The following is a 17,833-nucleotide window of genomic DNA, read 5'->3' on the forward strand; positions in this document are numbered from 1 at the left end:
GAGGAACATGTCTGAAAACACAGACCTCTCACTCTGCTGTCTTAGTTTTGTTGTAGCTTTATCTCGTGATCATTGTGAATATGAACAAACGCTAAAAATACAGTCCAAAAAGTGACATACATCAGCCATCATAACACACAATGAAGGACGTTCTAGACCAAAACGTATTTAGAGTCTTAAGTAGTACAAAATTACACTTGATAGAAAATATCAAATATAAAAACTTCATCTTTTTTTTGTTAAGTGACTTTTAATTAGCTTTTTTTGTTCATTACATTAACTATGAACATGTTCCACTTTGTTACAAACACTTTTCGTCTCTATTTTCATCACTATATTTATTGTTTATTCATTTAAAACTATCTGTGTGTTTACATATTAATACCGAAGGACAGTGTGAACTTAAGGGTGTTTCCACATGCAAAGTGCTTAGCCAATCACAACCGAGATCATTTACATACTGACATCTTAAAGGTACGGCAGTCAAAGAATTACAGCCATTTTGATGAACGAAACCTTAAACTATTTGTCAAATCAATGGAGAACGGAGAACATCATTTATTTTTAGTATCAAATTTTGGTTTTGCTTCTAGACATTGTTATTATTTTTTAATGTAAAGAACATAGTGGAATGTTGCGCTTTTGATCTGTAGTAAATGAGATTAAATGAAATTATTAATATCAGTCCTCTAGAAGGAGAGGGAGTATTATCTAAAACAGGACACATCCCCTGTCACAAGACAATGTGGCTTCTTGCTGGACAAGAGTAATGTGCAGCACACAGATCCTTTATGGACTGGACTGTGGAATGGCTGACCAACAACTTTTTCCTGGCTGTCCCATGAGTCCCATGACAGGATTATAACAAGAAAAACATGTTTTTATGCATTTCGGAGAAAGTCTTACATGCTGTTGGATTGTAAAAAAATGGCCTTTATGACTGACACATATCGCTTAGAGTACTTGCTTCGTCGCGGAAAACTGTGAGTGTTTTAATTACTCATAACCAACTCACATCCAGGTTATATTTACTGGTTGGATGAAGTAATTTCCTATCATATTATTCTCATTTGTATTATTTTAGTTTGTTTTTACAGACAGAATATGTTCTGACATGTCTCTGTTCTGAACGTGTGACTATTCGCCATAACGTCTGGTTCTGATTTGCAGCTTATTTTGGTCAAGAACTATCAATTTAGAAAATCTAATTATTTGTATGCAAATTCTGATCATTTCCAGGTTAGAACGTCTCCAACAGATTGTCAGTAAAGTGCAGATGGAATCAGGCATGTGTGAGGAACAAATCAACCAGACGGAGTCTCTACTGCAGACGGTGAGAGCATAGATCCGTTGAATCTTCAAAACGCTGTTATTCGCTCAAATTTGAAGTTGCTGGAAAGGCTGTGACTGTGCTTGATAGTGTCTCTTGTTGTCGCAGGATATTCGTCTCCTGAATGCGGGGAAACCAGCGAAGCACACAGTAGAGGTGGAGAGAGATCTGGACAAAGCCGATGGCATGATCCGTCTCCTCTTTAATGACGTTCAGCTTCTCAAAGATGGGCGCCACCTGCAGGCGGAGCAAATGTATCGCAGGTGAGGTCATCGGATGTTTCTTAGCACTGCTATAGTGGAACACCTTCTTCCAGTAGCTTGAAGTTCATTAACCGGGATCTGAAAATCAGTCTACAAATTATGTCCTGATTTCAAAGACAGGGCTTAGATTAAGCCAGGATTAGGCCTAAGTTCAATTAAGGCATTTAAGTGTCTGTTATAAACATTCCTTAAAAAAACATTACTGGTGTGCATCTTGAGGCACAGAGGCACTGACATATTTTAAGATATGCCTGTTCAAGTTGCTTTCAGGTAAATGTTTATTTTAGGGAATAGGCTTAAACCTTTTCTATGAAACCTGGGGTTTGTATAATCCGACTCACTGCTAAACCTCTTTAAGTCAAGGAAAAAGAATGACTTGTGATTTTCTTTTCTCAGGGTCTACCGCTTACACGAGCGCTTGGTGAACTTGCGCAGTGACTACAATCTAAGGCTCAAGTCCAGCGTCAGTACTACTCAAGTCTCCATGACCCAAGTCTCCCAGAGGTCTACGCAACGTGTGCGACCCGAGCTGGATGAGGTCACTCTCCGCTACGCACAGGACCTGTTAGCCTGGGTGGAGGAGAACCAGCGCAGGATCGATTCCTCCGAGTGGGGCAATGATCTTCCGTCTGTGGAGTCTCAGCTGGGAAGCCACAGAGGTCTTCACCAAACTATCGAGGACTTCAAGGCTAAGATTGAGCGAGCACGAACAGATGAGGTACTTGTTTTTTCAGGGTTTTTTTTTTTTACGAATTGTGCTAAGCATTTTTAGGGCCCAAGCCCTGAAAGGGCGAATTAATTATTAATATTATTATTATTATTGTTATTATTATTATTTATACGACTATTCAGGCACTTTTGGGGCCCTTAACGTGCTTAACGTGAAACTTTGCACACGGGTCAGAACCCGCAGCCATTAGGGCCGGGCTGAAGCTGGTTCCCAGGCGTGGCAGGGGGGCTAGACAGCGCCCCCCTGGAACTGGGTCCGAAAACTTGGTCCATAAATCAATCACGCTTGCATGTAATAATATGAAACTCAGTGCACATATAGATCTCATCGGTTCATATATACTTCATACTATTACTTTTTACCCCAGCCCAACAGGAAGTCGGATATTAAGGGTTGTTTGTAAAATGCATGCAATGGAATTTGAAATACTCCTCCTAGAGCACTGATCCAAATTTAGGATTAGGATTAGGGGTGTATTGTAAAGCAATATATACTAGAAAATCTGATCCACGTAATGTTTTATATCATCTCAAAATGTAAAAAAAAATTTAAAACTATAAAATAATTTATAATTATAATTTATAATTTTATAAATCATTTTTAAAAATATATAAGCATATCTACAGTATATTCACATAAAGCGATATATAGCCTAGTTTATAGCAAATAATGGCTGTGCAATTATTTTTCGCCCAGCTCTAATCTGCTAAATGTGGCTATAAGGCAAGAAGATATTAACATTAATATCATGATTTACTCTAAAGTGGCTTTGAAAAAATGTGTGTTGTAACTTGCAACTGGACTTGACTAAACAAATTTACAATTTTACATTTAATTTGACTTTAAAGAGCTCTACCTCTTTGTATATTTCAGAACCAACTCTCGCCTGCCAGCAAAGGCACATACAGAGAATATCTGGGCAAACTGGATCTGCAGTACAACAAACTGCTGGTGAGTGTTTGAACCAGTAGCCATTAAAATCATTTAGCTGGTGCACTTCCGTGTAAACATATACTGGATTTTCTTCTTTCTAGAACTCCTCCAAGTCCCGTATGAGAAATCTTGACCAACTATATAACTTTGTCAGTGCCGCCACCAAGGAACTGATGTGGCTTAATGACAAAGAGGAAGAGGAGATCAATTACGACTGGAGTGAACACAACACCAACATGGCTGCAAAGAAAGAGAACTACTCAGTAAGTGTAGCCCAATAAAAGCATTTTATAAACCTGTTTGTTTGTTTAGGGTTAGGATTAAGGGGATATTTTTGACTTAGATTGGTTGAGAAATGGGTTGTTCCAGGACTTGTAGTTGGGCGTGTAAATGGAGAATTTTTTACAGTTTGAAGTGCTGCTTCATGGCCTAATTAATTCCCCAGGGACTCATGCGTGAACTGGAACTGAGGGAGAAGAAGGTCAATGACATCAAGACCACTGGAGACAGACTCATTAAAGACGGCCATCCAGGCAAGAAGACTGTTGAGGTACGGGCATGAATTACATTTCTTGTCTTATTCATATTTCTAATATGCTTCAGTTGGATCGGAGTTGGATCTGGATCTTAGGGATGGAGATGGTTAGGATTAGGGGTGGAGTCAGGGGATGAAGACAGGTAGAATTAGGGGTGGGGTTAGGGATCAGGGGGTGGAGATGGGTAGAATTAGGGGTGGGGTTAGGGACCAGGTATGTAAGGTGAGAGGAGTTGGATCTGGATCTAAGGGGTGGAGATGGGTAGGATTAGGGGTGGGGTCAGGGATCAGGGGGCGGAGATGGGTAGGTTTAGGTATATGTAAGGTGAGAGGAGTTGGATCTGGATCTAAGGGGTGGAGATGGGTAGGATTAGGGGTGGGGTCAGGGGGCGGAGATGGGTAGGATTAGGGGTGGGGTCAGGGATCAGGGGGTGAAGATAGGTAGGATTAGGGGTGGGGTCAGGGGGCGGAGATGGGTAGGATTAGGGGTGGGGTCAGGGATCAGGGGGCGGAGATAGGTAGGTTTAGGTATATGTAAGGTGAGAGGAGTTGGATCTGGATCTAAGGGGTGGAGATGGGTAGGATTAGGGGTGGGGTCAGGGGGCGGAGATGGGTAGGATTAGGGGTGGGGTCAGGGGGCGGAGATGGGTAGGATTAGGGGTGGGGTCAGGGATCAGGGGGCGGAGATGGGTAGGTAAGGTAGTAAGGTGGGAGGAGTTGGATCTGGATCTAAGGGGTGAAGATGGGTAGGATTAGGGGTAAGGTCAGGGATCAGGGTGTGGAGATAGGTAGGATTAGGGGTGGAGTTAGAGATCAGGGGTTGGAGCTGGGTAGGTTTAAGGGTGTGGTTAGGGATCAGGGGGTGGAGCTGGGTAGGTTTAGAGGTGGATTTAGGGATCAGGGGGCAGAGATGGATAGGTTTAGGTATATGTAAGGTGGGAGGAGTTGGATCTGGATCTAAGGGGTGAAGATGGGTAGGATTAGGGGTGGGGTCAGGGATCAGGGGGTAGAGATAGGTAGGATTAGGGGTGGGGTTAGGGATCAGGGGGTAGAGATAGGTAGGATTAGGGGTGGGGTTAGGGATCAGGGTGTGGAGATAGGTAGGATTAGGGGTGGGGTTAGGGATCAGGGGGTGGAGATAGGTAGGATTAGGGGTGGGGTTAGGGATCAGGGGGTGGAGATAGGTAGGATTAGGGGTGGGGTTAGGGATCAGGGGGTGGAGATAGGTAGGATTAGGGGTGGGGTTAGGGATCAGGGGGTGGAGATAGGTAGGATTTGGGGTGGGGTTAGGGATCAGGGGGTGGAGATAGGTAGGATTTGGGGTGGGGTTAGGGATCAGGGGGTGGAGATAGGTAGGATTAGGGGTAGGGTTAGGGATCAGGGGATTTGGATTTTATGTTCTGCTATGGTCAACAACAACGACAACGTACTGATCCCAAACATCTGGACGCTAGTGTACAGTATGTTGTATTTGTTACATGTGTGTTGTGTTGTCGATCTTCAGGCCTTCACCGCAGGTCTGCAGACCCAGTGGAGCTGGATCCTTCAAGTGTGCTGTTGCATTGAAACTCATCTCAGAGAGAACACTGCATACTTTCAGGTACGGCATCATCAAATGACCGTCCAATCATGTAACCACGTTCTTTACCACAGCAAATCAACAGTGTATAAGCAGTATCCTCCTCTCTCTTGTCTGTTTTACCAATAGTTCTTTGCTGATGTAAGAGATGCTGAGGAGAGGATGAAGAAGATGCAGGAGACCATGAAGAAGAAGTACATGTGTGATCGCACCGTCACGTCCACTCGTTTGGAGGATTTACTTCAAGATGCTGTTGTGAGTTTTAGTAGATGGCTTATAGGGTAACACTTCAGATTAGGGAACACATACAGTATTCACTATTAACTACGAGTCAAACTCCTAATTGCTGCTAATGTAGTTGTAGTAGTTTAGGTATTGGGGGGGATTAAGGGGTGTAGAATATGGTCATGCAGGAAAAGGCATTAATATGTGGTTTATAAGTATTAATAAACACCAATATGCTAGTAATATCTAGTTAATAGTGAATAGTGTTCCTAATCTAATGCTGGTATTTGTTTTACAGGTGTAGTTATTGGTAGTGATTTTTTTTTTTTTTTTACTGCAAACATTTACTAAAGAGATCTTATCATGTACTTTATTTGCTTAGAAGTCATCTACGCAGACACATTCACTTGAATTTTCATCATTTGACAATATCAAGTTGTCTTTTATTTCACATTGGTAATACTTTACAATATGTTTTCATTTGTTAACATTGTATTAACTAACAATGAGCAATGTGTTCTACAGCATTTATGAACCTTCGTTAATGTTAGTTAATGAACTTGTTTATGTTAGTTCACAGTGTATTAACTAACGTGAACAGATTCAGCTTTTGATTTTAATAGTGTATTATTAATAAATGTTGAGATTAACACTAAGATTACAAACTCCTCCAGTTCATGTTAACTAATGATAACAAATGAAACTTTATTAGGGTTAAGTGTTGCCAACATTTCTTCTAAGGGTATACAATGAAAGAAAGAAATCAAATTGAGAAGCTTTGAAGTAATAGAGTTTCCCCACAGGAGGAAAGAGAGCAGCTGAACGAGTTTAAGACTGACATCGCCGGCCTAAACAAGAGAGCCAAATCTGTGATCCAGCTGAAGCCACGCGACCCCACCACCTCCGTGAGAGGAAAACTGCCCATCCAGGCCGTGTGTGACTTCAAACAGATGGAGGTAGACACAGTCGCGTTCGCCCTAACACACACACCCAGCCTGTGCTTTGTGCTGCATGCTTAAATCCCCGTTTCCTGTAACAGATCACGATGCACAAGGGCGACGAGTGCGCGCTCATCAATAACTCCCAGCCCTTCCAGTGGAAGATCCTGCACCGTTTGGGCAATGAGGCCGTCGTGCCGTCTGTCTGCTTCCTCGTGCCGCCCGTCAACAAGGACGCTGTCGAGGGCGTCTCCAGGTGTGTTTACTTGCATTAACTCAAAAGGATTAACTTAAAATCTCAGAGAGATACACTACCAGTCAAAAGTTCTGGATCGGTTTTAATGTTTTTAAAAGAAGCGTCTTCTGCTCTTCAGGGCTGCACTTATTTGATCAAATAAAAAATAAAAACAGTAATATTGTTACGTATTATTATGACAATTTAAAATAAATGTTTTCTATACTTTTTTATCATTACTCCAGTCCATAGCTGTCAACCCTCCCGTTTTTTCCGGGTTTCTCACGTATTTTATCTCTGTTCCCGCTGTCTTCCCGTTTTAGTATTTTCCCGTAAAATATCCCGTATTTTTACGCTCTGATTGTGTGAGACGACGTCGTTCATACTCGGATGCAGCGGATGCGTCTCAGCTGCGTGGCGTGGCCGTTTTTATTTTACTGTCTATGGTTTTTATTTCGGCTCCCATGTTAACAGATTAGAGCTTGCACACTGCCTGCGTGACACGCGCAAACGCGTGCATGCTAGAAATAGAACCAGATGCCTATTTTCCACGCGACACTCAAGCGTGTTGGAAGCGTTTCCAGGCCAAAAAAAAAACGATGTTCATATGTCAAAAATTTCCATTATTTTTGCCTATATATATTTTCATGTCATTTTTTAAACAATCGAGTCCTGGTGTCCACTACAGAGGTCATAGCATAACATAGGAATAAAATATATATATTTTTTTCATTTGTTTCTTATGCTCTTAATAATGTAAAAAAAAAAAAAAAAAATCCCTTATTTTGGCTACGGATTCCGGGAAATCTCCCTTATTTTCAATGTTCAATGTTGACACCTATGCTCCAGTCTTTAGTGTCACATGATCCTTCAGAAATCACTCTATGATGATTTGATGCTCAAAAAAAACGTTGAAAACAGTTATTTACAATTTATTTGTCAGGATTCTTTGATGAATAGAAAGCTCATAAGTACAGCATTTATTTGAACATTAGAAATGTCTTTACTGTAACTTTTGATCTATTTAATTCATCCTTGATGAAAAGTATTGATTTCTTTTAATTCTTTCCCCCAAAAATTCCATAAAAATGATTACTGACCCCAATATCAGATAAATGCTATAGATAAACGCTGTTCTTTTGACCTTTCTATTCATCAAAGAATCCTGAAATAAAAATGTAAATAACCTTTTTTTTAACACTAACGAGAATAAGAAATGTTTATTGAGCATCAAATCATCCTATTAGAATGATTTCTGAAGGATTATGTGACACTGAAGCAAATTACACTAGAAAACAGCTGTTTTAAATTGTAATAATATTTCACAATATTACTGTTGTTGTATTTTTTATCAAATAAATGCAGCCCTGGTGAGCAGAAGAGACTTAAAGGAGTAGTTCACTTTTCAAAAAACTTTTACTGATAATTTACTCAAGCCCATGTCAAGATGTCCATGTCTTTATTTCTTCAGTTGAAAAGAAATAAGGTTGAAAGGTTTTTGATAAACACCAATTTTTTCTCCATATAATGGACTTCAATGGGAACCAAACGGTTCAAGGTCCAAAAGACACTTTCAGTGCCAACTGCAAACTGTTCAAAGGGCTTTAAACGATTCCAGACGATGAATAAGGGTCTTATCAAGCGAAACGATCGCTCATTAAAAAAAAAAATAACAAAGTTTAAGTTTTATAAGCTCAAATGCTCGCCTTGCTCTGTTCTGTGTGACTCTCCTGTTCGAACTCGTTCATCAAAATTAGCGAATCTTTTTCCGAGTCAATTCCTTCATTTCGTTTGTTGAATGAACCAAATGACTCAGAAAAAGATTAGTTCATTTTGATGAATGAGTTCGAACAGGAGAGTCACGAACGTGCATCACAGAACAGAGCAAGGCGAACATTTGTGCTTATAAAACTTAAACTTTGTTATTTATTTATTAAATGAGCGATTGTTTCGCTTGATAAGACCCTTATTCATCGTCTGGAATCGTTTAAAGCCCTTTGAACAGTTTGCAGTTAGCACTGAAACTCTCTTTTGGACCTTGAACCGTTTGGTTCCCATTGAAGTCCATTATATGGAATAAATCCTGGAATGTTTTCTTCAAAAACATTAATTTCTTTTCGACTGAAGAAAGAAAGACACGGACATCTTGGATGACATGGGGGTGAGTAAATTATCAGCAAAAGTTTTTCAAAAGTGAACTACTCTTTGAACATAAAAAAAATCTTACTGATCCAAAACTTTTGACTGGTAGTGTACTTCGTGTAAATCTCCTGCGCCAAAGAGGTTCGGCGGTTAAAAAAAGCTTGGTAACCCTTGCCTTCGAAAACTAGGTATCTTATAAGGATGCATACATTTGATTCCTGCTGTTCATCTTATTGTGAGTGTTCCTCTGATGCCTAAAAATGCTGTCTAGTTTGGCAGCTCACTAAATGTAGAACAGCTACTGTACATCAGGATGACCTAAAACATATTGACTAATGTTTCTCACAGTCTGGAGTCTGGTCACCAGCAGACACTGGTTCTCTGGCAGAAACTACATGCTGACCTCAGGAGTCTGCTGTCCTGGCAATACCTGATGAAGGACATCCATCTCATCCGCTCATGGAACATCACTATGGTCTGTTCTCTTTATTTAGTCACGTCTCGATGTCTGAGCCGCTAACTCAACAAATAAGGGATGATGAAATAAACGTGTTTGTGAAACTTAGTTAAAGCACTGGCTGGATGTTTCCCTCTAGCATATGTAAAAGAAAACACGTGTGCTCACATCAGAATCATATATCACGATTTTAGTCATTTTATCATGTTGTATTTTAAAAACTATTTAAATTACACACCCATATTGAAAATGTGGGAAAAACTGTGAGTGTGACCAAAATGTTCAAGTGTCATCAAGTTGTTTAACACAGACCTTATTTTACTCATAAATTGAGAACAAAAAGCATTATTAAAACTACCAGGACAGATTTTGATGTAAACTTGTTTTTTAAACCACAAGGCTCAAAACTAACCTCAGTAACTTGATCTTTTTTTAAAACTTGAGCTATATTTAGGAAACTAAACCAGGAGAATTGCTTTATTGAATAACAGGCCCTCCTAAACAAATTAAAGAGAAGAGGAGAAGTCATTTGACTGTTTTAACATCTCTGAATAAGTTTGCTGTAGATTGTCAATTTTAGACAAAAGACAAAATAAAGATTATTGTTATCCCCTTCGTTGCAATAATCACGGGAAAGATGCAACTAAAACCATTTTGAATTTGAAAGAAGCTATTCGTTTATATGTTTGTCCACTTATGTTTCAGTTCAAGACGATGAAGCCAGACGAGTACCAGCTGATTTTGAGGAACCTTCAGCTGCACTATCAGGACTTTCTCAAAGACAGCCAGGAATCGAAGATGTTCGATTCAACTGACAAAATGCAGATCGAAAGGGACTATAAGGAGACTACGCTGTATTTCGACAAACTGCTCCACACCTTGGAGAAAGGTACAGACTTCACTAAACTCGACAAAGCCCAGTGTGCACCACGAAACACTTGAGAAATGAGGGTGATGTTTTGCTAACGGATGTTGAGTAACTGTTAAATTCACGTTACAGGAGCAGCTGTGAAAGCACAGGGTAAGTCTTGTGCTCCTGCTGACAGTCATGAGCAAAGTCCAGTTATCATGGATGAGCCGCTTTGTTAAAGGAATAGTTCACTTTGAAATTCATTTTTGGTATGTTTTAGCTTATACCTCAAGGGCATCCAAGATGTAGGTGTCTTTGTTTCCACAGTAGTTTCAATTTTGATATTTTTAGGTCAAACCGTTCTTGTCTGTCAGTCATATAATGGAGGTCTATGGTCACCACCTCAAAGAGCATGCACAGAGAAGTCCAGATTAAACATGATTTAATGACTCATAAATGTAAGTACACATTGATGGCCTAAGACACGAAACGAGCGGTTTGTGTGAGAAAACGAACAGTATTTATATCGTTTTTACCTCTTGTAACCCTCTTGACGTGTGGTAACAAGAGGTAAAAAGGATATAAATACTGTTTGTTTTCTCACACAAAACGCTCGTTTCGTGTCTTAGGCCATCAATGTGTACTTGCATTTACGAGTCATTAAATCATGTTTAATTTGGACTCTTCTGTGCATGCTCTTTGAGGTGGTGACCATAGACCTCCATTATATGACTGACAGACAAGAACGGTTTGACCTAAAAAAAATAACACAGTTGAATCTACTGAGGAAACAGACACCTACATCTTGGATGCCCTTGAGGTAAGCTAAAACATATCAAAAATGTATTTCAAAGTGAACTATCCCTTTAATGAAAAACATGTTGTGCCAGCTTTTGTCATTGTTTCGTTCCTGTGTTTTTGCTAACTGCGCATCTCTACAGAGTGTGCATGTATTAAAATCTCAAAAAACATACACTGGTCGAAAGATGCATTTCTGACTCTGTATTGTTCATATATTTGTAGTTTAGATGGCTCTTAATAAGGGAAATCCAATGAAACATGTTGGATTTCCAACATGGACTCCAAAAGAATAGAGAAACAGAGGGACGGATTTACTAAAAGAGGGCGATTTAGCATGAGAGTGCAATCCTAAAAAAGTATAATTTTTTTCTCTGCATCATGACCAACACAATCTACCAAGAGCAGCTCAAATTAGCGTCCCGGTTTAAGACATGCTTTTCTTGGACGGTTAATAATGGCGCAAATACCAGTAACTTGACGAGCGCAAACCTTAGTAAATCACCATGCCAGATTCATTTAAATACTCTCCTACTTTTGAAATGGAAACTCCTACAAATGCATGTGCATTAAAGTCAGCCGCAAAAATAACTGTCTACACCTTTAGTAAATCTACTTACACTTACTCTGCCCACATTGTATGATTGAGTCTTTTGCAAAAGTTTTCCATATATGCACCTATTTTTTCCATATTAGATCAGAGAGGCGTTTATTTTAAATAAATATGATGAAAATATTAGAAAAGTGGAAATAAAGTGCCTAACGGATATTCAATAGCGGTAATTAGGTAGGGGTTATTGGTAGGGGTAAGGGTATTGGCCTAATATCGATTCAGTTGTATAATACATTGCATTGTGGTGCAAATAGTATCTTGCCACTATTTGCACCAAATATAAATAGCATCTAACAACTATTTACACTTAAAAAACTAAAAAACTACTGCTATTTTCACTTAGTGTAAATACATCTATATATATATATATATATATATATATTTGCACTTAGTGTAAATAGTATCTATATATATATTTGCACTTACTGTAAATAGCATCTCCATCTATATATATATATATATATATATATATATATTTCCACTTAGTGTAAATAGCATTCAACATAAAGAAATAAGGGTCACACTGTAGATTAGAATCCAATTCTCACTATTGACCAACTATTGTAACTTATACTTCAATAAACTCATAATTACTGCTTATTAATAGTTAGTAAGGTAATTAAGTTTAGGTATTGGGTGGGGTCAAGGGATATAGAATATGGTCATGCAGAATAAGGCATTAATATGTGCTTTAAGTATTAATAAACAGCCAATAAATTAGTAATATGCATGCTAATAAGCAACGAGTTAATATTGAGAATTGGATCCTAAAGTTACCGAAATACAAAATTATATTTTGCTTTAAGTTTTCATGCTAGTAACCATATATATATATATACATTTACACAATTTACACACGTTTTTTTGTACTTTTAAATTTGTGATGATTTAAATAAATAAAAAAATGACTACAATAATATATGAAGAGTTCAGATGCAAAAGCCTCTAAATGCCATTTGAAATTTTCTTCTTTAATGATGATTTTTATCAAGCTTGTATATTTAAGTTCAGTAAATTCACTTAAATGGCAATGATAATTACCTATTAATTGTTATTTAAGTGAAATTACTGAACTTAAATATACAAGTTTGATAAAAATCATCATTAAAGAAGAAAATTTCAAATGGCATTTAGAGGCTTTTGCATCTGAACTCTTCATATTTTACTGTCATAAGCTGTATTAGCGTCTGAAATAGGCTTCGTTTTCTTCATGCATAGTCTTATATATAGTTTTCTTTCTACTGATTTTGGAATGCCACTAACACAGAAGGAACGTCTGTGACATGAATGTTGGCTGCAGTGCACACATAAAGGGAGAAATGAACTGTTGCTTATTCAGAAAACAGTAAAAACACATCTATTATCTTCACAGGTGAGCAGGATGAATCCACAAGCAAGTCATACATCACCCAAATCAAAAACCTGCGCCTGCAGATCGAAGATTGTGAGTCTCGCACGGTGGCTCGTATCCGCCAACCTGCGGGGAAAGATCCGCTCAAAGACTGCATTCAGAAGACTGCAGATCAGAGGGTACGACAGTCTGATTTTATTCTAGATGTTTTGTAGCTCATTTATTATTATTTTTAACGACAAATCTTATTACCATATTGCAGAATACATTAAAGGACAAATATTAAAACAATATGAGAGTAATGAGAATGAGATTATTTTTTGTGATATATGACTTGGACCATGTTCTTTGTCATATTTAACAAAGTGGTTGAGATCTTCTGAGAGTTTCTGTTTGTGGCTCAAACAGAAAGTGCACGTGGAGTTGGAAGGCATTAAGACGAACCTGGATAAAGTGTCCCAGAAAGCCGAGGAGGTCCTGGCGTCCCCGGAGCAGTCCAGCTCGCCCGTCCTGCGCTCAGAGCTGGACATCACCCTGCAGAAGATGGACCAAACCTACAACCTGTCCTCAGTGTACCTGCAGAAGTAATGACCACTCTCACACACAGTGTTCTCACATACACAACATATCCATTGTTCAGAATACTAGTCTCAAGGATGCTGCTTTTCATTCATATTTTGTCTTCAAGTAACTAGTGTGTACACTACTTGTCAAATATTTGAAAGAATTAAGATTTTTCGAAAGAAGTCTCTTCTGCAAAAGCCGTTTTCAACATTGATGATACTATGAATAGTTTCTTGAGTCACTGTAAAAAAAAAAAAATATTTTCATGATTTGTAATGACAACATTTTTTCTTTTGTCAAATCAACTTAAATAATTGATGTAGTTCATACAACATAATATTTTGAGTTTCTGATGATTAAATCAATCTCCTGTTCAATTTTTCCAGTTCAATGAACTTAAAATTTTAAGGCAACCAGATTACTTCATTTTTCAAGTTAAACCAACAATTTTTTTTACAGTGCATGCAGCCTTGGTGAGAAGAAGAGAGTCATTATTATTTTAAACTTTTGACCGGTAGTGTATTATTATGTACTAATTTAATTAGGCATAAGATTAGATCAAGTTATCTCTTTCCTTTGTAGACTTAAGACGATAGAAGTTGTGATCCGGAACACGCAAGAGGCAGAAAATGTGGTGAAGATTTATGAGAATCGCCTGCGTGATGTTCACACGGTTCCTGCAAACGTCCAGGAGGTGGAGAACTACTGTTCCGAGCTCAAGGTAACATGGGATGGATGGAGGATTTAGTGTTCAATGATTGACCCTTTGTTTTATATGACACTAGGTGAATCTTGTACTATTTATTTAATATATACAGTGGCGCTCAACCTTTTTGACTGCAAGACTGACAATCCTAGTTTCCGTAGATTCAATTTCAGGATTCCAAAAGTTTTAACGTTCTTCATGGATCCCTCTTTTTTTAATTAATCGATCAATTTACATGATGTTTCCAGTTGTTTGTGATTTTCTGGATAAGTAAGAATAAGAATAAGTTTTTACTATTTTCTACCCAGCTTGGAATAACTACAGAATGTTTATTCATCATATTGTATTTATTTACATTTCTTAGCTTTAGAAATCACACTTTAAGGTTAGTGTGAAAAATTAATTCTCTATATATCCCGATTTTACAGTTGTTGAAGGGTTGACTTAAAAATATTATAGAAGTATATCGATTTTGTAGTCACTTTGGAGGTTTGCTGAGGCTACCTAGCGGAGACCCGAACCCTTGGTTTAGAACTGCTGATCTAGATATACGAATAGAAAAAAAGTTCAATTGAGTAAAATGGGATCAGGATTTAGTTTAGTGGACTATAATGGTGAAATGTGGCATTTCTGGGCAAACAGATGATCATGTGTTGGACTCATTCTCAAACTAACAGATTATAATTTAAAGAGCCACAGTGTTGCACTTTTTGGGGGGAAATCAACTTTCAAATGACTTACTTAGAGACGACTCTGCAAATTAAACTGGAAACAAGAACTTATTTTAACAAAGGGGAAAAAACAACCGAGGTATACACCCAAAAATGAAAATTCCCTCATCATTTACCCACCCTCATGTCATTACAAACCTGTATGATCTTGGAAAGTAAAAATTGTTGGTACCCAAATATTTCCTAATGACTTAGTTAGACCAAGAAATACAGTGAACAGGAACCAAAACTGTTTAGTTACCAACATTCTTCAAAATTCAGGTTTGGAAAGATAACATGGTGATGAAATATGACAGCATTTTCATTTTTGGGTGGATTATTGTTTGAGTCAAGACTTTTTTTTTTTTTGCCAAATGTTGGTATTTAAAGGATTAGTTCACTTTTGAAAAAACTTCTGCTGATAATTTACTCACCCCCATGTCATTCTTGGATTTTCTCCATATAACGGACTTCAATGGGAACCAAACGGTTCGAGGTCCAAAAGACAGTTTCAGTGCAAACTGCAAACTGTTCAAAGGGCTTTAAACGATTCCAGACGATGAATAAGGGTCTTATCAAGCGAAACGATCGCTCATTTAATAAATAATTAACAAAGTTTAAGTTTTATAAGCACAAATGGTCGCCTTGCTCTGTTCTGTGATGCGCGTTCGTGACTCTCCTGTTCGAACTTATTCATCAAAATGAACAAATCTTTTTCCGAGTCATTTGGTTCATCAACGAACAAATTGACTCGGAAAAAGGTTTGTTCATTTTGATTAACAAATTTGATTTTTGATTTTTTTGACAACTCGTTTCGCTCGTCTGGAATCGTTTAAAGCCATTTGAACAGTTTGCAGTTTGTACTGAAACTGTCTTTTGGACCTCGAACCGTTTGGTTCCCATTGAAGTCCATTATATGGAGAAAAATCCTGGAATGTTTTCATCAAAAACATTAATTTCTTTTCGACTGAAGAAAGAATGACATGGACATCTTGGATGACATGGGGGTGAGTAAATTATCAGCAAAAGTTTTTTGGGAAATTTTCTTGAAAAAGCTTATATACTGTATGTACAATGTAGTTGCATTAATTTTCCTTTGGGATTAAGTCAATTTGTTCTTGTGTGTTCAGAAAATGCGTGTGGAGGCAGAAACCCAGCGGCCCGTGTTTGATGACATGGAGGGTGAGCTGGCCAAGGCCACATCGGTCAGCCAGAACATGTCTCGGATTCACACTGAACGGGACGCTGAGCTGGACCACTACAGACAGCTCCTGGGCAGCCTTCAGGACCGCTGGCGCGCCGTCTTCGCCCAGATCGACCTGCGTCATCGCGAGCTGGAGCAGCTCGGCCGGCAGCAGGGCTACTACAGGGAGAGCTACGACTGGCTCATCCGCTGGATCGCAGACGCCAAGCAGCGGCAGGAGAAGATCCAGGCCGTGCCGATTACTGACAGCAAGACACTAAAAGAGCAACTAGCACAGGAGAAGGTACTGGATGACACAAGCTTCCTGTAAAGAGCCTTTCAAACCTCGGGAACAGCCAGATTTAACACTGGGTTAAAGGAGTAGTTCACTTTAAAAAAAAAAAAAACTTTGCTGATAATTTACTCACCCCCATGTCATCCAAGATGTCCACGTCTTTCTTTCTTCAGTCGAAAAGAAATTAAGGTTTTTGATGAAAACATTCCAGGATTTTCTCCATTTAATGGACTTCAATGGGAACCAAACGGTTCAAGGTCCAAATGAGAGTTTCAGTGCAGCTTCAAAGGGCTTTAAACGACACCAGATGATGAATAAGGGTCTTATCTAGGACCCTTCGAGTCATGACTCGAAAAAAGATTTGTTTCGAATTTGAACAGGAGAGTCACGAACACTCATCACAGAACAGAGCAAGGCGAGCATTTGAGCTTATAAAACTTCAACTTTTAAAATTTATTTTTGAAATGAGTGATCGTTTCACTAGATAAGACCCTTATTCATCGTTTGAAGCCCTTTGAAGCTGCACTGAAACTCTCATTTGGACCTTGAACCGTTTGGTTCCCATTGAAGTTCATTATGTGGAGAAAATCCTGGAATATTTTCATCAAAAACCTTCATTTATTTGCGACTGAAGAAAGAAAGACATGGACATCTTGGATGACATGGGGGTGAGTAAATTATCAGCAAAAGTGAACTACTCCTTTAAGCAATGCTTCACACTTGTTTGAGTTTTATAGTGGGTCATCACAGTTTGTGGTATACAGTATTAAAAAAAGGCACAATATGTACGATTTTGGGATTAAAATATGCAAAAACCACTAGAACAGTGGTATATATTTTGGTGAATTATGTACTTGCATTATCCCAAATGTTTAAATCCAGAGAAATCAGCTATTTTAATCAGCGTAACGTCCCGTGTCATTGCATGACGTCATATCCACGTTTCCCTCGATTTCTGGTCTTACTTCCCTAGAAACACTTAAGACACTTTAATATATTATGTGTTTTATTAGACAGGTGAGCGAGTGTTTTAATCGACATAAAACGAATCATTGCTATAGCTCAACACTGTTAGTCTGTTTTCTCTAGCATGTTTGTACCCAGACCACACTATTTTGTAACTTTCATATCATAATCAGAAAGAGCTTTATTTGTAGTTACAGTAATGCAGTATTTTCTCCACCATGCAATGGTTTAAAACGAATTGCATGCCATTTAGCAACACAAGTCATCCAGCATTTATTAATTATTGATATTCTAATATCGATCTAGTTCACTGCAGTGTCTCATAGCATCCACTGAGCGAACGCGAAGAGTAACGTTAACATAACTTTCAACTTCTGAAGCTCCTCCATGAGACTCCAGACCAGTATCTCTCATTAGCATTTGCTTCACT

General features: G+C 38.4%; 1 protein-coding gene across 6 annotated transcripts in view; it reads left to right on the forward strand.

The window, feature by feature from the left end:
- The window catches only part of plecb (plectin b), a 197,295-nt gene that overhangs the window by 163,591 nt on the left and 15,871 nt on the right, over positions 1–17,833 (forward strand). For all 6 annotated transcript variants that reach the window (XM_089117431.1, XM_039651260.2, XM_089117429.1 and 3 more), the window contains 16 exons: positions 1,240–1,333; positions 1,439–1,593; positions 1,990–2,311; positions 3,197–3,274; positions 3,358–3,519; positions 3,702–3,806; positions 5,296–5,391; positions 5,500–5,625; positions 6,399–6,551; positions 6,635–6,789; positions 9,259–9,385; positions 10,073–10,256; positions 13,001–13,158; positions 13,388–13,563; positions 14,126–14,264; positions 16,090–16,446. In XM_089117431.1, coding sequence (XP_088973557.1) covers positions 1,240–1,333; positions 1,439–1,593; positions 1,990–2,311; positions 3,197–3,274; positions 3,358–3,519; positions 3,702–3,806; positions 5,296–5,391; positions 5,500–5,625; positions 6,399–6,551; positions 6,635–6,789; positions 9,259–9,385; positions 10,073–10,256; positions 13,001–13,158; positions 13,388–13,563; positions 14,126–14,264; positions 16,090–16,446 — 2,587 coding nt within the window. The remainder of the gene's footprint in view (positions 1–1,239; positions 1,334–1,438; positions 1,594–1,989; positions 2,312–3,196; positions 3,275–3,357; positions 3,520–3,701; positions 3,807–5,295; positions 5,392–5,499; positions 5,626–6,398; positions 6,552–6,634; positions 6,790–9,258; positions 9,386–10,072; positions 10,257–13,000; positions 13,159–13,387; positions 13,564–14,125; positions 14,265–16,089; positions 16,447–17,833) is intronic.

This window comes from Pimephales promelas, chromosome 12, assembly GCF_988280905.1.
Source record: "Pimephales promelas chromosome 12, fPimPro1.hap1.1, whole genome shotgun sequence".
Taxonomy (NCBI): domain Eukaryota; kingdom Metazoa; phylum Chordata; class Actinopteri; order Cypriniformes; family Leuciscidae; genus Pimephales; species Pimephales promelas.